Source organism: Capricornis sumatraensis, chromosome X, assembly GCF_032405125.1.
Source record: "Capricornis sumatraensis isolate serow.1 chromosome X, serow.2, whole genome shotgun sequence".
In the NCBI taxonomy this organism is placed as follows: domain Eukaryota; kingdom Metazoa; phylum Chordata; class Mammalia; order Artiodactyla; family Bovidae; genus Capricornis; species Capricornis sumatraensis.
In genome coordinates, this window is record NC_091092.1 from 45,266,011 (window position 1) to 45,289,780 (window position 23,770).

At 38.4% G+C, this 23,770-nt stretch overlaps 1 protein-coding gene across 1 annotated transcript; it reads right to left on the minus strand.

Moving 5' to 3' along the window:
• Nucleotides 1-32: 32 nt before the first annotated feature.
• Nucleotides 33-19,440, minus strand: CXH12orf75 (chromosome X C12orf75 homolog). Its single transcript, XM_068963129.1, is given in 3 exon segments — nucleotides 33-108; nucleotides 110-229; nucleotides 19,358-19,440. Coding segments are annotated over 3 exon segments (279 nt in total).
• Between the last annotated feature and the right edge of the window lie 4,330 nt (nucleotides 19,441-23,770).

Sequence of the window (23,770 nt, forward strand, 5' to 3'; positions counted from 1 at the left end):
CATGAGCAGGCTCTCAATGAATATCATTCATATCATTTTCTTTCATTTTTTTTCACAGTCTTTGTTTGATTGGACACCATATTGACAGCTTCAGATGGCAGACCCACTATAGTTTCTCCTCTTGTCCTCTTCTGTTATCGATTCTTCTGTTACATCTTTAGCTGCTCCTGTGGGGCCTTGGCCCTTGCCCATGCTGGTGGCAGTGGAGTTCCTGCAGCCACCAGAAAGTCTTTATCATGAAGATTTTACTGCTGCTTCTGCTGTCTCTTTAACACCCATGAAGCTGATGGCTCAGCAGGAGAATGGAATTTCTCAGTCATTATTGTTTCAAGTATTTCTTCTGTTTCTTTCTTTTTTTCTATTATGTGTTTATTACATCTTTTCTTGTATATCTTGTTGTCCCACAGTCCTTGTATATCTTGTTCCTTTTTAAAATTTTCAGTGTTTGTTCTGTTTGCTTTTTGGTTTTGGAGGTTTCTACCAAGATACCCTCAAGCTCAGAGAGTCTTTCCTTGGCTGTGTCCAGTCTACGAATAAACATATCAGAGGTACTCCATTTCCTCTAATGTTTCTGATTCCTTGAATTTCTTCTTGGTTCTCTCTCTTTTTTAAAATATATATATTTTATTGAAGTATAGTTGACTTATAGTGTTTCAGATACACAGCTAGGTGATTCAGTTCCTTGGTTCTCTCTTATGATTTCTATCTCTCTGCTTGCATTCTCTACCTATTCTTGCATGCTGTCTACATTATCCATTGGTGCTCTTAGCATGCTAATCATGTACTTAGTCGCTCAGTTGTGTCTGACTCTTTGTGACCCCATGGACTGTAGCCCGCCAGGCTCCTCTGTCCATGAGGATTCTCCAGGCAAGAATACTGGAGTGAGTTTCCATGCCTTCCTCCGGGGGATCTTCCCAACCCAGGGATCAAACCCAGGTCTCCTGCACTGCAGGTGGAATCTTTACCATCTAAGCCACCAGGGAAGCCTGTTTTTACTTCTTGGTCTGATAATTCCAGCATCCCTGCTGTGTTAGGTTCTTGGGCTTCCTTTGTTTCTTCAAATTGTGTTTTCTGCCTTTTAGTGTGCCTTGTGATTTTTTCTTGATTGCTAGGCATTATTTACTGGGTAAAAAGAACTGATATAAACAGACCTTTGGTAATGTGGTGCTGAGGTGTGGGGGAAAGGAGAACCATTCTTTTGTCCTATGATTAGGCCTCAGTATTTCAGTGAGTCTGGACTGTGAATTTCACAAGAGATTCTCATATTTTTCTCTCATCTTAGGTGGAACAGAATGATTAGAGTGGGCTAGAGTTGGATATTTCCCTTCTCCCACCTGGAAGGCTAGAGCCAGCTACAATGTCTCTTCCCTAGGTTAGTTAGGCTCTGATAATAGCCCACCAGATTAGGCTCTCATTAACTAGCTTCTTTTGACAACAAGCCTTATTAAGAATAGACTACTGTGAAAACAACTCAAATGTCCATTGAATGATGAATGGATAAATGAAATGTCTATTCTATGGAGTATTATACAGTAATAAAAAGTAATGAAGTACCGATTCATACTACAACATGGACAATTATACTAAGTGAAAAGTATACTAAGTGAAAGAATGCAGTCATAGGAGGTCACAGATTGAATAAATCCAATAATAAAAACTGTCCAGAATAAGCAAATTCACTGAAACAGAAAGGAGATTAATGTCAACCTATTCCTAGGGAATTGCAGGGGGAAATGGGAAGTGACTGTTCATTAGTACTGTGTTTCATTTTGGGGTGATGAATATGTTCTAGAATTGATTGAATTTGATTGTACAACTTTATGAATATTAAACAAAACATTGGATTATAAACTTTAAATATGTGAATTATATGGTATGTGAACTGCTGCTGCTGCTGCTAAGTCGTTTCAGTCGTGTCCGACTCTGTGCGACCCCATAGATGGCAGCCCACTGGGTTCCCCCATTCCTGGGATTCTCTAGGCAAGAATACTGGAGTGGGTTGCCATTTCCTTCTCCAATGCATGAAAGTGAAAAGTCAAAGTGAAGTCGCTCAGTAGTGTCTGACTCCACCAAGCTCCTCCGTCCATGGGATTTTCCAGGCAAGAGTACTGGAGTGGGGTGCCATTGCCTTCTCCAGGTATGTGAACTATATCTCAATAAAACTGTTTCCAAAAGTGCAAAATATAAATTGCGATTTTGGGGGATTACTTTGTGACCAGCGTTTCGAGCTGTGGTGAAACCAGACCACTGATGCAATTTGGCCAACTGCAGAGACTTCCCTGGTGGCTCAGATGGTAAAGAATGTTTCTGCAATGTGAGAGACCTGGATTTGATCCCTGGGTCAGGAAGATCCGCTGGAGAAGGGGATGGCTACCCACTCCAGTATTCTTGCCTGGAGAATCCCATGGACAGAGGAGCCTGGCAGACTACAGTCCATGGGGTCACAAAGAGTCAGACACTAATGGGCAACTAACACTTTCATTTTTTTTTTTTAACACTTTCATTTTTAACTTCACTTCTTGGCCTTTAAATTAGTTTGGGCATATAAAAGAGTTGGAGAAACACTGGGTTTGGTGACCACTCCAGAATTTTTATGTAGAAGAGGCTCTGGGAAGGGATCTTATTGGAAGGGGCTAGGACATTGATTTTGAGGCATTGTTTACATAGCATGCAAATTTTTTCATAAATTTTCTTTTTCTTGTGGTGGCACTGAAGGGATGCTGGCTTTTAGAGATTATAGGAAGGAGATTAGACCTCTCTCTGCTCCCAGCTGCTGTTTGGTTTCACTATCACCTGACCTCTAAGCTGGGAGTTGGAATGTAAACTTTGTCTGACTAGTTCACCACTATATTTCTTGCACTTGCCATGTTAACAGGTTCACAATAAATGCTTATTGAATGAATATATGATGCTATCATCTCTTAGAAGTGATATGAAATGGATGATGGAGTTGTGGGGGCTCCAGTAAATTGTTCATCCTATTTTTGAAAAAAAATTGAGCAAAAAAAATGAAGCGCCAGTTAAAGACTCTAACGTCACCTTCATTACTGTTAACTAATGGCTGTTAGAGGACATGGCTTGTATCGGAAGGCATGTAGAACTATGAATGCTGAACCACAGAACTAGATACACTTACTGTGCTAGATTGTTGTAGTTATGGCCCCAATTTGTTCATACCTTCCAAGGCTGTCCCTTCTTGCACTTACTCCGGGCTCAACTATGTGACTTTCTTTGGTCAATAGAACATTAGAAAATATGATGCAGGCAGATATTTAGAAAAAATTCTTGCATATTGAAGATTTCCCCTTGTACTTCTGGGAAACCTATCAACATGAGACAATCTTGTGTTAGACTCCTGAAGGGTGAGAGTGGACAGAGGCCCCAGCTGTACCAGTTATCTCAGCTGTAGCAGATGAGACCCACACATGTGAGTGAAGCTATAGTAGACCAGTTAGTCCCAATTGAGCCAACCTAGGTCAGAAGATCCTGTCCATCTAACCAACAGAATCATGAAAAATAATCTTTATGGCTTTAAGTACTATTGTGGGTTGAACTGTGTTTCCTAAAAAGACATATTGAAATCCAAACTCCTGGTGATCTTATTTGGAAGTAAGGTATTGCAAATATAATTAAGATGTAAGATATAATGAGGTCATACTGGACTAGGATGGGCCCTTAGTACAATATGACTGGCGTCTTTATAGGAAGAGAAGAAACACAGAGATAGACACAAAGGGAGAATAACGTGTGACTATGGAGACAGAGATTAGAGTGATGTTTCTACAAGACAAAGAATGCTAAGTATTGCTGACTGTCACCAGAAGCTAGGCATGTGACAGATTCTCCCCTAGAGCCTTCAAGACAATGTGGCCTTGCTGACACTTGATTTTAGACTTCTAACCACCAGGCCTGTGAGAGGATAAATTTCTGTTGTTTTAAGCTACTCAGTTTGTGATACTGTACTACAACAGCCCTAGGAAACTAGTATAGCCACTAAATTTGGGGTTAGTTTGTTACATGGTAAAAGTTAACGGATATACTTACCTGATCATTTATGGCTGCAAAGGACCAGATCCAATATTCCTGCCCAGAGAAAATTTACACTATGAAAGAGCATTCTGTTAGAAAGTTTGATCTAAAAAAGAAAGAAGAGGCTTCTGGGCCTAGCATACCTTATTTATTATCCCTAAATTCATTAAAGAGATGTCACTCCATCTATCCTGCAGTTTGGTTTGTGAAGAGGTGGAAGAGTCTAGGAATGCTGCACTAATTGAACCTTTGACAGGAAACATCAGGAACTGGGAAGAAACATCCCCCTTAGCAGGTATCTTACACTGAAAAGATGAAAAACTAGATTTGGTACTTTTAAAACATAAAACCAAGATTTATATAGGAAAATTGTGATAATGGATGAATATCATACTTACAGCTTGATATATGATGTTCTACTCAAAATGGCTATGACATTTACTTTTCCGTCAGCTAGTATGGATACACCAAATCCGAGGTCATGAATATTTTACCCTTATGTTTTTTCTAAGAGACTTGCTTTTAGGTTTCTAATTCAGTTTGAGTTAATTTTTGTACATGGTGTGAGGTGGGAGTCCGACTTGATTCTTTTGTATTCATCATCCAGAGGGGGGAAAACCCACATAGAGTTCATCATTTGGGTTCTGGTAGAACACTGAAGTGTATAAATGGGGTTATTTCCTATAATTCCTGAATATGTCTTAAAATGGCTGAGGAGACATATTATTCTCTATAAAATTCACCTGTTATGCCAAATCCCCAAATAAACTGTTGCTATTGAAAGTGACTTGAGAGTGTGAGAGTCTTAACCAGCCATTTATACAAATTTGTAATAAAAACAATAGAATTCTATAACTTTTGCGCAAGTTGGAAATTAATTTGCATCTTGATAGATCTCACTGTATGGTTGGCTGAGTTATGTAACCTGCTAGAAGATGATTTTTTAAAATAAAATCCCATGATTAGGGTTTTATTTACTTTAGGTCATAGATCACATACCCTTTATTTACTACTAGGTGTTCTATATGGGAGCTCCCAGACAGACAGACTCTGTAAGTAGAAGACTAAGGATTTCTGTGGAGATAAACAAATGTCATAACTAATCCAGCAGACCTTTCATGGATATTTACTATATTTAAATCACTGTGCTGGATTCAGGGACATGCAGACAGCAGGAAATTATTTTTATATTCAAAGAGCCGGTTCAGTTCAGTTCAGTCGCTCAGTAGTGTCCAACTCTTTGCGACCCCAAGAATTGCAGCACGCCAGGCCTCCCTGTCCATCATCAACTCCTGGAGTTCACTCAAACTCATGTCCATCGAGTCGGTGATACCATCCAGCCATCTCATTCTCTGTCGTCCCCTTCTCCTCCTGCCCCCTATCCCTCCAAGCATCAGAGTATTTTCCAATGAGTCAACTCTTCGCACGAGGTGGCCAAAGTATTGGAGTTTCAGCTTTGGCATCAGTCCTTCCAATGAACACCAGGACTGATCTCCTTCAGAATGGACTTGTTGGATCTCCTTGCAGTCCAAGGGACTCTCACCAGTCTTCTCCAACACCACAGTTCAGAAGCATCGATTCCTCAGTGCTCAGCTTTCTTCACAGTCCAACTCTCACATCCATACATGACCACACGAAAAACCATAACCTTGACTAGACGGACCTTAGTCGGCAAAGTAATGTCTCTGCTTTTGAATATGCTATCTAGGTTGGTCATACCTTTCCTTCCAAGGAGTAAGTGTCTTTTAATTTCATAGCTGCAGTCACCATCTGCAGTGATTTTGGAGCCCAGAAAAATAAAGTCAGCCACTGTTTCCACTGTTTCCCCATCTATTTCCCATGAAGTGATGGGACCAGATGCCATGATCTTCATTTTCTGAATGTTGAACTTTAAGCCAACTTTTTCACTCTCCTCTTTCACTTTCATCAAGAGGCTTTTTAGTTCCTCTTCACTTTCTGCCATAAGGGTGGTGTCATCTGCATATCTGAGGTTATTGATATTTCTCCCGGCAATCTTGATTCCAGCTAGTGTTTTTTCCAGTCCAGCATTTCTCATGATGTACTCTGCATATAAGTTAAATAAGCAGGGTGACAATATACAGCCTTGACATACTCCTTTTCCTATTTGGAACCAGTCTGTTGTTCCATGTCCTGATTCAAAATATGAAACGTGTTTATAATACTATGCATATGTGCATGCTCAGTCACTTCAGTTATGTCTGACTCTTTGTGACCCATGGACAGAGCCCTCCAAGGTTCTCTGTCCATGGGATTATCCTGGCAAGATTCCGGGAGTGGGTTGCCATTTCCTCCTTCAGAAGATTTTCCCAACCCAGGGATCAAACTCACGTCTCCTGAAGTTTCTGCATTGCAGGCAAATTCTTTACCACTGAGTCACCAGAAAAGCCCATAAACTACTATAGCATTAAGTTAAAAGTAGTCAAGTGATGTAGGAGAGTTACAAAAAAATTGAAGCCATCTATATATGTTAAATATGTACAATATGAGTATGTTACATCCATATTTTCTCTGAAAAATTCAAATTAACAACTTTTTCACCTGTATGATAGTGTTCCTTTCTCTTTAGAAAATGTGATTGTTGGTACAATAAGTATATAGTCACTCATAAAAATTGATGAAAAGACAAATGAATTAGAGTGCTGAACAACCACAATATGATTTCCTGGTGAAATAAATAATGTAACAACAAAATGCAATTGTTCAATTTTTTTGCATTTCTATACACTAACAATGATCAGTTCAAAAGGGAAATTAAGAAAAAATTTTCATTTATAATAGTATCAAAAAACATAAAATTCCAAGGAATAAGTTTAAGCAAAGAGAAGACTTGTACAGTGAAAACTACAAAATATTGCTGAAAATCACTCAAGAAAACCAAAATAAAGAGAAAGATACTTTGTATTCTCAGACTGGAAGGCGTTATTAGGATGACAGTACTACCCAATATGATCTACAGATTGCATATAATCCCTACCAAAATTCCAATAGTTTTTTGAAGAAAAAAATCCTAAAATTCTTATGGATTTTCAAGGGACCTTGAATAGACAGGGTCAAAGAGGAAAAAAACTGGAAAACTAGTACTTTTTGATTTAAAACTTCCTACAAAGCAATAGCAAGCAAAACAGCGTGGAACTGGCATAAGGACAGATATATAGACCAGTGGACTAGAATAGAGAGACCAGAAATTAGCCCTCACCTCATATGGTCAATAGAATTTTGACAAGGATGCCAAGGCCTTCAATGGGGAAAGGACAGTCTTTTCTACAAATGGCACTGGGAAAACTGGATAGCCACATGCAAAAAAATTTGGAGCCTTATCTTACACCATATACAAAAATTAACTCAAAGTGGATCAAAGACCTAAATATAAGAGCTAACACTATAAAACACTTAGAAGAAAACTTAGGGTGTAATTCTTCATGTATTTGGATTTGATGATGGATTCTTAATTATGACACCAAAAGCATGAGCAACAGAAAAAAAACTTAGATAAATTGGACCTCAGCAAAACTGAGATATTTTGTTTATCAAAGAACATTATCAACACAGTGAATACATAACCCGCAAAACAGGAGAAACCATTTGCAAATCATATATCTGATAAGGGAGATGAAAACAACAACAAAAATAAACAACCCAGTTCAAAAATGAATAAAGAACCTGAACAGATGTGCCACCTAATGAAGATACACAAATGGTCAATAAGTACATGAAAAGATGCTCGATAGCACTAGTCAATAAGGAAGTGCAAGTCAAAACCAAAATGAGATACCACTATCACATTCATTAGGATAACAATTATTAGAAGATTGGAAAATAACAATTGTCAGAGATATTGTAAAGAAATTAGAACCCTCGTGCACTGCTGGCAGGAGTGTGAAATATTGGCAGCTACTGAAGAAAACTGTTTGGCAGTTCATCAAAATTGTAAGCAGAGAATTTCCATATAATCCAGTAATTCTACTTCTAGGTCTATATCCAAAAGAATAGAAAGCAGACACTCAAACTTGTATACCAATGTTCATAGCAGTGTAACTCACAACGGCCAAAAGGTGGAAGCAACCTATTTCCATCAATAGATGAATGGGTATAATCTGGCTGATAATATTTGTTGAATGTGGCAGATCTGCTGCCAAGTTTGCTCATTGTTTGTTGTCTCTCAAGTTAGATAGTGAAATCCTGGATTGAGCTCATAGCAGAAGTTCAAAAGGTATATATTGGTTGATTCAACATTAAACTGAAACAATTTAGGATGTTCTGTTGCTTTGTGTTTTCCTCTTCTCTTTGATCAGTGTGTAGATAATTAATAAGTTACTGTGAAAGTTAAACTTTTTGTCTGCTCTTCACTTAATGAGAAGTATCTTTCCTAAATTTGATCTCAATCATTTGTGTTATTTCTTAAGAGCTCATTTCTGTTGATTCTTGTTTGGGTCAAACCTGATGAATTTATAGCTTCAAAACAAGGGGTGATTCAATGGAGAGATCACAACAGACAACACAGAACTACAAAGGATCATAAGAGACAACCATCAGCAATTATATGCCAATAAAATGAACAACTTGGAAGAAATGGACAAATTCTTAGAAAAGTACAACTTTCCAAAACTGAACCAGGAAGAAACAGAAAATCTTACAGACCCATCACAAGCATGGAAATTGAAACTATAATCAGAAATCTAGCAAACAAAAGCCCAGGTCCAGATGGCTTCACAGCTGATTCTACCAAAAATTTAGAGAAGAGATAACACCTATCCTACTCAAACTCTTCCAGAAAATTGCAGAGGAAAGTAAACTTCCAAACTCATTCTATGAGGCCACCATCACCCTAACACCAAAACCAGACAAAGATGCCACACAAAAAAGAAAACTAAAGGCCAATATCACTGATGAAAATAGATGCAAAAATCCTTAACAAAATTGTAACAAACAGAATCCAACAACATAATAAAAAAAATCACACATCATGACCAAGTGGGCTTTATCCCAGGGATGCAAGGATTCTTCAATATTCTCAAATCAATCAATGTGATACACCACATAAACAAATTGAAAGATAAAAACCATATGATTATCTCAATAGATGCAGAGAAAGTCTTTGACAAAATTCAACATTCATTTATTATAAAAACTCTCCAGAAAGAAGGAACATACCTCAACATAATAAAAGCTCTATATGACAAACCCACAGCAAACATTATCCTCAATGGTGAAAAATTGAAACCATTTCCCTTAAAGGCAGAAACAAGATAAGGGTGCCCACTTTCACCACTACTATTCAACATAGTTTTGGAAGTTTTGGCCACAGCAATCAGAGCAGGGAAAGAAATAAAAGGAATCCAAATTGGAAAAGAAGTAAAACTCTCACTGTTTGCAGATGACATGATCCTCTACATAGAAAACCCTAAAGACTCCACCAGAAAATTACTAGAGTTAATCAATGAATATAGTAAATTTGCAGGATATAAAATCAACACACAGAAATCCCTTGCATTCCTCTACACTAATAATGAGAAAGTAGAAAAAGAAATTAAGGAAACAATTCCATTCACCATTGCAACAAAAAGAATAAAATATCTACCTAAAGAAACTAAAGACCTATATATAGAAAACTATAAAACACTGGTGAAAGAAATCAAAGAGGACACTAATAGATGGAGAAATATACCATGTTCATGGATTGGAAGAATCAATATAATGAAAATGAGTATACTACCCAAAGCAATCTACAATTCAATGCAATCCCTATCAAGCTACCAATGGTATTTTTCACAAAACTAGATTAAATAATTTCACAATTTGTATGGAAATACAAAAAACCTCGAATAGCCAAAGCAATCTTGAGAAAGAAGAATGGAACTGGAGGAATCAACCTGCCTGACTTCAGGCTCTACTACAAAGCCACAGTCATCAAGACAGTATGGTACTTGCACAAAGACAGAAATATAGATCAATGGAACAAAATAGAAAGTCCAGAGATAAATCCATGCACCTATGGACACCATATCTTTGACAAAGGTGGCAAAAATGTACAATGGAGAAAAGGCAATCTCTTTAACAAGTGGTGCTGGGAAAACTGGTCAACCACTTGTGAAAGAATGAAACTAGAACACTTTCTAACACCATACACAAAAATAAACTCAAAATCGATTAAAGATCTAAACGTAAGACCAGAAACTATAAAACTCCTAGAGGAGAACATAGGCAAAGCACTCTCTGACATAAATCACAGCAGGATCCTCTATGATCCACCTCCCAGAATATTGAAAATAAAAGCAAAAATAAACAAATGGGACCTAATTAAAACTAAAAGCTTCTGCACAACAAAGGAAACTATAACAAGGTGAGAAGACAGCCTTCAGAATGGGAGAAAATAATAGCAAATGAAGCAACTGACAAAGGATTAATCTCAAAAATATACAAGCAACTCCTGCAACTCAATTCCAGAAAAATAAATGACCCAATCAAAAAATGGGCCAAAGAACTAAAGAGACATTTCTCCAAAGAAGACATACAGATGGCTAATAAACACATGAAAAGATGCTCAACATCACTCATTATCAGAGAAATGCAAATCAAAACCACAATGAGGTACCATTTCACACCAGTCAGAATGGTTGCTATCTAAAGTCTACTAGCAATAAATGCTGGAGAGAGTGTGGAGAAAAGGGAACCCTTTTACACTATTGGTGGGAATGCAAACTAGTACAGCCGCTATGGAGAACAGTGTGGAGATTCCTTAAAAAAATGGAAATAGAACTGCCTTATGACCCAGCAATCCCACTGCTGGGCATACACACCAAGGAAACCAGAACTGAAAGAGACACATGTACCCCAGTGTTCATCACAGCACTAGCCAGGACATGGAAGCAACCTAGATGTCCATCAGCAGATGAATGGATAAGAAAGCAGTGGTACATATACACAATGGAATATTACTCAGCCATTAAAAAGAATACATTTGAATCAGTTCTAATGAGGTGGATGAACCTGGAACCGATTATACAGAGTGAAGTAAGCCAGAAAGAAAAACACCAATACAGTATACTAACACATATACATGGAATTTAGAAAGATGGTAATGATAACTCTGTATGCGGGACAGCAAAAGAGACACAGATGTATAGAACAGTCTTTTGGACTCTGTGGGAGAGGGCGAGGGTGGGATGATTTGGGAGAATGGCATTGAAACATGTATAATATCGTATGTGAAACGAATCGCCAGTCCAGGTTCGATGCATGATACTGGATGCTCGGGGCTGGTGCACTGGGATGACCCAGAGGGATGGTATGGGAAGGGAGGTGGGAGGGGGGTTCAGGATGGGGAACACGTGTACACCCGTGGCAGATTCATGTTGATGTTTGGCAAAACCAATACAATATTGTAAAGTAATTAGCCTCCAATTAAAATAAATAAATTTATATTTTAAAAAATGAGGGGTGATTTTAATTAAGATATATACTTTCTGGAAGACCTGATGGGATTTACAGACTTAAACATAAGCAAAATGAGAGAATTTATCATTAAACAGAATAGATGTGTTTTATAGAAATTAGGCAGAGTAGATGCTGAGAGGAAGTGAATTGTGCTGTTTCCAAACAGCAAAGGCAAAAAGAGAAAGAGATTGGATTGTACAGTTTTCTTTATCTGAGAAGAGCCATTTTATATATTTATAGGCACATACGGCTTTTTCCCCTGAGATTAAGGCCGAAAAGGAATTTACTTTGTCCAATCTTTTAGAAACCCCTTTGAATAGCAGTCAACAGTATCTTCTTTGAGAGTTTTGTAGGAGGTACAGCAACTCTACTTAAATAAATGGATGGCCTATTGATTACAAGATTGAATGTATAATGTTAAATTGTACAGCAGGGTAGACATTTTTCAAAAGGATTCAAATTATATGATCTAGATATTTTGCTTTCTAGTGATCAAACTTCATGAGGGCTAGAGATTAGTAATGATTATTGCAAGCCAGCTTACTAAAGGTGCTGGGGAGTGGTCAGTTCAGAATTGAGCACCTGCAGTAAGCATGACTTTTGTGTTTGATTCGTTCCAGAGTGACACTCATGACATTCCAAATGTGATGGGGACAAAGCCATTATTCTATTGAGAAAGTTTCACAGCAGGCTTGTGTTCCACTTGGTGAGAAGACCAACTCATTTCCACAGTGGGGTGGGGAGCAGCAGCATTCACAAGTAGAGGCTGGAGCCTTTACAGGAAGGAGCTTCAGCTCTTCTGAAACATTTCATACACTGTGCACTGGTTGAGATCCTAATATTCTGTGTCCAGTGGGTAGAAAATCTAGGAAGTATACTGAGTACTTTTCAATGAAACTTTAACAAATAGTTAGAATTTGTGCGACACAACCTATAAATTCAGGCTTTTGAAAAATGTTTGTACATAAATGCATACTCCCTCCAATCTAAATTGAGACCCTGAGAGAGATTATAGGGATTTTATGTGTAGTGTGTGTATAATGAAATATAATTATACATTATACTATATTTATGTTATATAACTTTATAATATATGTTATATATTACTATATATTTGAGAAGTATACAAAGAAAAGCATACTCAACCATAGGACACACAGGTAAGTCTAGCTTAGCTTCTACCCCTAAAGATATAAGCCCTTAAAATCGAATATTTAGGAAAGTTCTTTTTGTCTCTCTCCCTCTCACCTCTTTCTTTTACTGGGCAAGACTCAACTCCTGATTACTGATTATCTAGTTAAACTAATAGGTGAACGTCCAGTGGCTAGTAAGATGATTTTTTCCTGCCTTGGACTCTTTCCATTTGTTTTTCTCACTTCAAAACAGTCTCCCCACTCCACTCTTTACTGGACTAGCGCCTACTTATCCTCCAGGACCCCAGTTAAAATTCTCTTCATCCAGGAAGTCTTCTCTGAGAATTTCCCAAAAACTGAGGTTAACTCTCTGTCTTATACATTCAGACAGCATCCCTTCTTTAAAATGTTTGCTACTGAATTCAGCAATTCCACTTCTGGGTATATACTCAAAGGAAATGAAAACAGGATTGTGAAAAGATATCTGTACTTCCATGATTTTTTGCAGCATTATTCACAATAGCCAAGATATAGAAACAATCTAACTATCCATTGATGGATAAGTAGATAAGGAGGATGTGATATTATATTTATATTATATTTAATGGAATGCTGTTTAGCCATGAGAAAGAAGGAAATCCTGCCATTTACAACGACATGGATGGAACTTGTGGTCATTATGCTAAGTGAGATAATTCAGAGAAAGACAAATACTGAATGACATCACTTCTATATAAAATATAAAAAAGCCAAACTCATAAAAATGGTGAGTAGAATGGTGGTTACCAGGGTCTGGGGGGAATTAGGGAGATGTTGTTTCAGGGTACAAACTTGCAACCAGTAGATGAGTATGTTCAGGAGATCCATGGCACAGCACACTGCTCATAGTCAACAATACTGTATTACCAACTTCAAAGTTGCTAAGAGACTAGATCTTAATTGTTCTTATCACAAAAAAGAAATGATAATTATGGCATGACAGAGGTGCTAGCTACCACTGCAGCAGTAATCAAACTGGAATATATAATTGTGTCAAATTAACATGCTATACACCTTAAATTACACAGTGTTGTATGTTAGAAAGAAAGAAAGAAAGAAAGTGAAGTCGCTCAGTCGTGTCCAACTCTTTGTGATCCCATGGACTGTAGCCTACCAGGCTCCTCTGTCCGTGGGATTTTCCAGGCAATAGTTCTGGAGTGGATTGCCATTTCCTTCTCCAGGGGATCTTCCCAACCCAGGGATCGAACCCAGGTCTCACGCATTGTAGACAGACGCTTTAACCATCTGAGCCATACTTTCACTATTGTGAAAAACTTCAAAATTCCAAACCAAGGAAAATAGTATAATGACGCCTCACTTGTAAACATCTTGTAAATTCTCTTGTCTATTTCTTATTCAAATTTGTCTTTCCAGTAAGACTTTAAGTTCCCAAGAGATGAGGAACTGTGGCTGACTTGTTTATTGCTTTATCCATAGTGACTGGAACAGTACTGGATAGACAGTGAGTGAGTGAGTGAAGTTGCTCAGTCGTGTCCGACTCTTTGCGACCCCATGGACTGTAGTCTATCAGGCTCCTCTGTCCATGGGCTTCTCCAGGCAAGAGTGCTGGAGTGGGTTGCCATTTAGTAGACACTTAATAAAAATGAATCAGTCAATTAATGAGAGTGGTAGGTAACAAGGCTTGTTTTATTTTTGTTGTTAAGATCAGAGTGATATAAGCATCTTTAATCCTTGTAAGAAAAAGCAAATAAGAAGGAAGAGGTGAAGATACAACATAGGGGGAAAATGGGGTTCCTGAAGAGATAGATATGGGTCCAAGGACATTAATTCTAGATTTGCATAGCTAATTTCCTGGGCTGTCTCTGCTTGGATTGTAGAGGCATCCAAATTCAGATAATTCAAAACCTACTTCTCATCTTCCCCTTAAAAATTTTCTCCCCTTTCCTAATTAATAATCCTACTATCCCTTCCGGTAGGGATCAGGAAACCTTAGTTCTAGTCCTGACTCCTCTAATTGCTTCCTGGACAAATCACTTACCTCTTTCAACTTCAGATTTCCTATCTGTAGAGTCAGTGAGCAAGTCTAGATGACATCAAAGGTATCTTCCAACTCTAAGATTAAGAGTCTAAAGTTGAGCTATATTTGACTCTTTTCCTCATTAAAAACACATCCAACTCACTGGCAGATCCATTCAAATTTTGTTCAGAATCTTGTTATTTCTCTGCTAGGCTAGTGTAATAGAGTTCTGTGCAAAGAACACATTGCTGCAACATTCATCATCATAAACACAGTTCTGATCCTGCCCTGCAATATCTCCTATGTATTTAATCAATAAAGTCCAAACTGCTTAGTCTAGCATTTGTGATGCTCTAAAATGGCCCTAACCAACTCCTTCCAGACTTGCTTCTTACTTCTCTATCAGCCAGACAATCCTGCTGGACTGAATTGCCCATTCTTCCTGTGAAAAACCAATGTGTACCATCTCTCTGCCTTTGTTCCTGCCAGTTCCTCCTCCCAAAGTGAATTTTATTCTATTACTGCATGTGTTGGGCTTATCCATTCTTTAAGATACAGCTCAAGTGCCATTTTCTCCATGAAGGCTCCCTTGATTTTTTTCTAGGCAAAAGTTGTCTGAATACTTTCTAGCCTATTGTCTGAATAGTTTGAATGTGTTTTATAATATATAGATATTATAAAATACTTTGAATGTACTTTATAATGTAGTATTCCCTGGTGGCTCAGAGGGTAAAGTGTCTGCCTGCAATGCAGGAGACCTGAGTTTGATCCCTGGCTCAGGAAGATCCCCTGGAGAAGGAAATGGCAACCTACTCCAGTACTCTTGCCTGGAAAATCCCATGGACAGAGAACCCTGGTAGACTACCGTCCATGGGATTACAAAGAGTCGGACACGACTGAGTGACTTCACTTTCACTTTTCTTTCAATGTAGTATTTTGGCTTCCCTGGTGGCTCAGCTGGTGAAGCATCCTCTTGCAATGCAGGAGACCTGGGTTCGATCCCTGGGTTGGGACGATCCCCTGGAGAAGGAAATGGCAACCCACTCCAGTACTCTTGCCTGGAAAATTCCATGGATGGAGGAGCCTGGTAGGCTACAGTCCATGGAATCACAAAAAGTTGTCTGAATACTTTCTAGCCTATTGTCTGAATAGTTTGAATGTATCTTATAATATAATATTATAAAATACTTTGAATGTATTTTATAATACATATGCTTTGAATGTATTTATTATCCATATAAAATATATTATATATATATATATATTAGTTTCTTGAGGGACAAAACCAATGTTTTGATCATTCTTATTCATCTCATAGTAATTTGCTCAGTGCCTAGCACATAGCAGACACATGGTATATAATGCTAAGTGTATCAGTCTATGTCTAAATTTTAGAAATCTTTTCTAGTTTGTAAATTTTTCAGGAACACCAAAACTATATTAGTCAGGGTTATCCAGGAAAATGGAACCAATTGAGAGTGTGAGTGTGTGTGAGAGAGAGAGACAGAGAGAGGGAGAGAGAGAGATTGGTTTATTATAAGGAATTGTCTCACGTACTTATGGAAGCTCACAAGTCCCAAGGTCTGCAGCCAACAAGCTGGAGACTGAGGAGAGCTGATGTGTAGTTTCTGTCTGAAAGCTGGCAGGCTTGAAACCCAGGAAATCTGATATTTCAAGTCAAGCTCAAAGGCAGGAAAACACATACACACACACTCACACACACACTGTCCTTGCTCAATGGCAGTCAGGCAGAAGGAATACTCTCTTAGCTTTTCTGTTCTAATCAGTCCTTTAACTGATTGGATAAGGATCACCCACATTAGGGAGGGTTAATCTCATCCAGAAAAATGATTGACTGAATATCTGAGCCCCGGCCCAGTTAACACATAAAATTAACCATCACAAAAACCCAGCTTAAATTAATTTTATCTCACTTAAGCCATTGACTACTCTAAAATGATAGAATGTGTCAGAGTCTTAGTAAGCTAATAGATACAAATCATGAATGAAATGCTTGGGCATCTCCAAGCCAAAGTTCTACGCTTCCATTTTACTTGATGTATGGACCCTCTCAGATTCAATCATCGCAACCAGGGTGTTTCTTCTAGTATCAGGGGTAGAATCTAGGCTCCTGTGCTCAACTTTCAAAAGAAATGGTATTTGAATTACATATCTGTAGGTTCTGGTGATCTATAGAGGTACACTCTGAGGGTGGCCACCTTAGAGTGGCATATGTGTATCTTGACACTGACCGTTGTTTATTGTGCCACAGAAAATGCACCATATTATATGGCCCAGGGTTCCAAAGAGAATGACTTCCTGATTACCTATGTCTTGGTTTTTGAGCTATTTAAAGGATCTGCATAAAATGATCATTTTAATGTCAGGATGGCCCTGCCAACACTCTCACATGCCTTCGTAATGATTTCTCCCCACTGAAACAAAACCATCCTGGAAAAATCAAGGATCAGAGTCATTAATAGGGTAGCACAATAGGGTCAACTTTGTATAGTTTTGACAAGGAACTACTGATCCCAGCCTCATTATGATCACCAGGCCTGTGAAAGAAATGGAAAAGTGACATGGATTACATTTGCCAGCCAAAGGAACCTGCTGACTTATATAGGCACAGCAATATTGCTAGTTATGACTTCTTTCCCAAGTAAGATAACAATGAATTATCCTAAATGCATGGTAGGCAGGCTTGCAAACATCCACTTTCCCTTCCTATAGCCACTCCATGATGGGTGGAGAGAGCATTGACGAAGTCTCTGCTGCACTGCAAGCAAGATTGGGGCAGGATGACCAGCCTTGGGTTGCAGAACACTGTATAGTTATCCAGTTTGTTTATTCAGCTGTGGCCAGTTCTGAGTCTGTAATGTCTGCTTGTGGTGAGGACTTACTAACCTGTTGATTTCGCATCTTTTGTTGTTGTTGTTGTTGGGTCCATTACTAGCTTATTGTTGAATGCTCAGGTCTCACCAACAGTCAAACTTGTGGTAAATCATTGTCTCGTCAAAAAGTATTCTAATGACCAAGCAAGAGCAAAGCCTGCTTTCAAGAGCATACAACTTACAGAGTTAACGATGACAAATTGAGATTCCCTAAGTATCCAAACTGCTGCAATCATTGTAGTCACTGCGGGAGCCTAGTCTGTAATGTGGCACTTAGGATGTGCTCACAGCCTAAGGGTCTAAATTCATGTGATTTGGGGCTTGTTATTTGCTTATATGCTACAAAGAGAAGAAAATGAAGGCAGATTGAGCAATATAGCCACCTCATATTTTTAGCATGAAAGTTTCCAAGATCAAATTCTACACATTTGACAGGAAGCTTGGTTTTAAGCCAGGATCTCAAAGGCCTGTGGGGACCAGGCCAAGAACATAAATGAGAAAAGTGGGCTGAGGGGAGACTAGAGTGAAATGGAAATAATGTGTTCCGTCCTCAGAGGCCAGAAATTCCTCAGCTGCAGCCACATGACTGACCTTTGGGAATGCAGGCACAGCGTGGCTACTATCTTACCGTTTTTCAAATGATCTAGCCTTTTTTTTTTTGATCTAGCTTTTTTAAAAATGACTTTTAGATGTCAGTCACACATGTTTGGATGCTGGATTGGCCCAGAGATTGTCAGTCTTTGGTTTAGTAGAAAGGGCAATAAACTAGAAATCAGAAGCAACAACAACAAAGTCACTTCAGTCGTGTCTGACTCTTTGTGACCCTATGGACTGTAGCCCAGGAGGCTCCTCTGTCCTTGGGATTCTCCAGGCCAGAATACTGGAGTGGGTTGCCAGGCCCTCCTCCAGGGGATCTTCCAAACCCAGGAATCGAACCTGTGTCTCTTATGTCTCCTGCATTGACAGATGGATTCTTAACCACTATCACCACCTGGGAAGCCCCAGAAATTAGAAGACCTGGGTTCAAACTTGACTATCATATTATAGGTGTGAGATCTTTGACAAGTCACTTAATCTTTCTGGGCTTCTGCTTTGTCCTCTGTAGTGAAAGTCGCTCAGTTTTGTCTGACTCTGTGCAACCCCATGGACTGTAGCCCACCATGCTCCTCTGTCCATGGGATTTCTCAGGCAAGAATACTGGACCAGGTAGCCATTTCCTTCACCAGGAGATAGTTCCGACTCACGGATTGAACACGCGTCTTTTGTCTCCTGCATTGCAGGCAGATTCTTTACCGTCTGAGCCACCGGGGAAGCCCTTTTCCCCCATCTGTAAGATGGAGGTAAAAATACTTACCACAGTTGTGCCACAGAATCGTGTGGGTGAAATGAATAGTGTGCATGAAAGGACTTTACCATAGGTCACTTGTTAGACAATTGTTTCGGTTGGTGAATGTTGACTTGATACACATTAGGGATGATGGTAAGGTTAACTGTTTTTCAATCAGCTTCAGGAGCCTAAGGAAAAGACTCAAAAGGATTTTTAAAACTTTAAAGCCAAAGTGTTACCAACCCTTTTGAGTCAGCCCCCAACAAAGATCCTTCCTCCAGCCTGTTGTCATTCTAATCAATAGAATGAGATGGAGCTCTGTTTAGAAGAAAAGGAAAGCTTTATTATTATTCTGGTGATCAAAGAACAGAGAGGTGGTAGCTCTGTCTAGAGCACATGCTCTCCCTGAAAGGCTGTGGGCGGGGCTGCTTTGTAGGGTTCTCCGCAGTGGGGAGGTGAGGGGGCTGAATTCTCGTGAGTCCAGTGCAGACGTGTTGCTCACAGCTCCAGGTCGCAGTGTTGTGCGCAGCCATTCAGAACACGGCTCACTGCCGCCATCTTGAACTGAGGTACTGGGGTAGCCATGCTGCCTTGAGAACTCTGTTCTGAAGTACCTGGTGCCAGGCCTCTGCACTCAGGACTCCTGAGCAAGTGAAACTAGACTGAGCACAAAGGAAAAGGTTAGACTTTATTTTATTACCCAGATTCTATTTTTATTTCTTGGGAATTGTTAATGGGCTTTGCCAGTGAGAAAAGGACTTTCACATGGGGCAAGATGTTAGAGGTCAGGAGCCAAGGCAACACATAGATTAAAAGCTGCTGGTGCTTTGAAGAGGTTCTAGCAGCAACTGGAATAATTGTTTAACAAGTGACCTATGTTAAAGTCCTTTCACATACAATATTCATTTCACCCACACAGTTCTATGGCACAATTGTGGTAAGCATTTTCACCTCCATCTTACAGATGAGGAAGCAGAAGCCCAGAAAGATTAAACTCTTCTTAACCTCAAGAGCCATAGGCCAGAAATGGATTCTTGAGCAGAAGTAAGAGTGTGTGGTGGGACAGGAAGAACTGGGCATCTAGCCAGGCCACTCCTCAGCTCTGAGGGAGGGACTTTAGAGTCTCCAGCCATCCGGGAAGGTGGACAATGCGGATTACATGGGATAAGCCTGGGTGTAAATTTTAAAGCATGCTTCGTGCTATATTCACCTGTCATGAAGAAGCTCAGGAAAGCTATAGGTTGCAGATTTCAGTTCAGTGGCTACATGAATAATTCATCAGTCATTTTGTCAGGTTGCAGCAACTATTTTTTCTCTCTCAAATGCTTACAGCTAGCTGTGAAGAATTAACTGGCAAGAAAGGGAGTATTTGCACGCTTTGCTGTGAGGCTCAGAAGTGGCAGATGGAGAGATGTGTTTTCTTGAACTCATTTTTCTAACTTACCTGCTGTTTCTTGGTTCCAGCCTGTTTGACTGCATTTCCTTAGTCATTGATTAAGTAGACTAGATTTGGATGATTTACAGTTAGAATAAGAGGGTCGTGTTGAGTCTCAGAAAATTATATTCCTATCCTTGTAAAACTTGCCTTCTCTTCCTTTATGAAAACACATCTTCTTTAGGGAACTGGTATGATCCTGAAAAGTTGCTTACACTGCTCGATAGGTTTAGCTTGAATGTGTAAAACATGTACAGATAAAATTATAAAATGTTGAAGATTTAATTTTAACAAATTTAGTTGTGTGTCTGCTTAAGTGTATGAGGGGGTATGAATGAAATAAGATGGGCCAGGAACTGATAATTATTGAAACTGGATGATGAGTGCTAATTAACATATTTATTTATAAATAATTTATATATTTATTATATAATTAATATATATAATTAATTATATATTAATCACTTTGCTGCACACCTAAAACTAACACAGCATTGTTAATCAATTATATTCCAATATAAAATAAAAATTAAAAAAAATAAATTACTTTGCCTGGTGTTATAAGTGATATTTTATTAGTTTACCACCACCCACAATCCATGGATTGTCTTTTTTTTTTTTTCTTTCATTTGTCTTTATTTTTAAGTTATTAACTGTATACTCATTGTAAAAAAACTAAAAGAATACAGGAAATATAAACAGTAAAAATTCCCATTCGCATTTCACTCTACCTGTTTCCCAACCCACATGCCTCCCTAGAAGTAACCACAGCAAAAGTTGGTTGTACATTCTTTCAGAACTTTCTGTATGCACACACAGATATATGTTGAAATTAGTGTGTTTTTTTTTAACAAAAAAGAATTGCTGTAGTATAAAGGGCAGTTTGATTTTATAGAAGGATCAGTTTCTTCACAAGCAAAACATATCTCCAATCCTATAATGTAAATCAAGTGAAAAAATAGGCATCACTTAATAGAATTTTGTGTTTTGGCAAAATTTGCAATAACTATAAAGAAATTTGTCCTTTTGTTAATAGGTAAGCTTTAATGAAGTCGGAGAATGCAATGAATGTGTCTAAAATGCTTCCAATGCTGACTACTTTAAAGTATGGCCACCAAAAGCAACTTAAAGCAACTTTAAAACATGATCAATGACATCTTTTAGTTGAATACATTTTCACACGCACATTTCAGAGTAAAAAGCAAACCCATTTAAGATGAAGAAGTCAGCTTGCACTTTTGGTTAATTTTTAAAGAGAAAAGGAATCATCTTGTGGTAACGCTTAGTACTATTCATATTGGTGACAATGTAGGAATTTAGATTCATTAACTCTCACTGAATGATGAGCAGTTGAAACTCTCAATATATTTTGAAAGGATGCTCTGTCTCCTTTTTTTATTGTGTATCATCTCTGACTACCTTCCGAACCCCTCTGTCCTGTTCAGCTTTATGTAAACTTTTTGAATACAGGCTCTGTTTCTCTCAGATGCCTCATATTTACTTTCAGCAATGGCGAGAAACACAGATCTTAAGAGTGACCCTTCTTTGTTTTCTTTCTGATTCACTTTTAAGGCTCATGAAAGGCACTAGGCTGACAGCTCTGGAGGCTCCAGACCTGTTTATCTGTGTGCCATGTGCAGCCTGGCACATCTCTATTGCATTAGCAGTAGCCCTCCCTTTGCACCTGCGGGAGCCAGCATGAGGCAAACGCCAGGCTGCTCTATCCTTGGTGCTTCTCCTGAAAGGAAGCAATTAGCCAGGATTCAGGGACAGGCCCTTTCTGTTTTTTATAACACTTATCTACTACAGCCTCCCCCCCCCCCATACACATACACACACACTCATTTATTCACAAAGTCCCTAATTGGCTCATATGAACTGGTGCTTGGATATTGTGCTAAAGAGACACATTTACTGAGGAAGCACTTAGTAAATATTTGCCATGTATACACCCTTGAATACACTAGAATCTGTGTAAGTGGTCCACAAATCCATATGCAGATTAAATAATAAATATATGTCATATTTATGTGACATACATTCATAGTAATTTTTAATTCACTTAAAAAATTATAGTAAACTATATATAACATAAAATTTATCATTTTAACAATGTATAATTCAGTCTCATTAATTACATTCACTATGTTGTACAACTGTTACCACTATCTGTTTTCAGAATGTTTCTGTCATCCCAAACAGAAACTCTGTACCCATTAAGAAATAGCTCTCCACTCTCTTCTCTCCCAGCCACTGTTAACCTCTGATATATTTGCCTTTATGGATTTGCCTATTCTGGATATTTCATGTAAGTCAAATCATACAATATTTGTCCGTCTGTGCCTGACATTTCAATCAGCATAATGTTTTCAAGACTCATCCATGTTGTAGCATGTAGAACTTCATTCCTTGTTATAGCTGAATAATATTCCATTGTATATATATGCCACATTTTGTTTATCCATTCCTCTGTTGATAGACATTTGGGTTGTTTCCATCTTTTGGGTATTGTCAATAATGCTTCTATGAACATCAGCATATGAATATCTAATTCTCTGTTTTCATTTCTCTTGGGTATATACCTCAGAGTGGAACTGCCAGGTCATATGGGATTTCCACGTTTTTCAGGTACCACCAAACTGTTTTTCCATGGTGACTATACCATCTTCCATTTCCACCAACAATGTACAATGGTTCCAACGCCTCTACATCCTCACCAACACTTATTTCCGCCCCCCCCCCTCCTTTTTCGGTAATCCATCCTAGTAGATGTGAACTATGCAGTAGCTTTTTGTCCCATATTTTCTCAATCCACTAGTAATGTGTGTGTCTGTGTGTCTGTGTGTCTGTGTGTCTGTGTGTAGGAGGGTCTATGAAATATCTGACATTTAAAAGGTACTCTCAAATTTTAAAATGTGAAGACTGCTAATTTAGATAAAACATTTTTAGAGATTCTCCACATTGCATATTTTAGAAATATTTCATATAATCCTCACAGTAAAATTGGGAAGTAGGTACAATTGTCCCCATATAGAGAAATTGAAGCTCTGAGAAGTTAAACAATTTGAGAAACAGTTGTCAAACCCAGTTTGACCAGTTCCAATTCCCAGTGAAATTTTTCGACATTATCCAAATTACCTTTCTGGATATGGACTGCTAGAGCTTGGAGGAAAGTGAGATGAAGGCTTTATTTTTCAGTTTTCATGTGTCTGTTCTCCATGCCATGACCCACTTGTTTACAGTGGCTTTTCTCCTCCCTGTATCTCTATACCAATTCTCTTTTATTTTGATTGAGGATTTCCCATGATAAATAAGAAATAGTCAGAAATATAGAATACTGAAAAATAGAGACAAGAAAAAAATCTGAATCCTAATTCCATGATATAGTTGTATAACATGATGTAGTTGTATGATATATACACATATATATACACACATACACATTTACATGTATACATGTGAGAGTGTAAGAGAAATAGA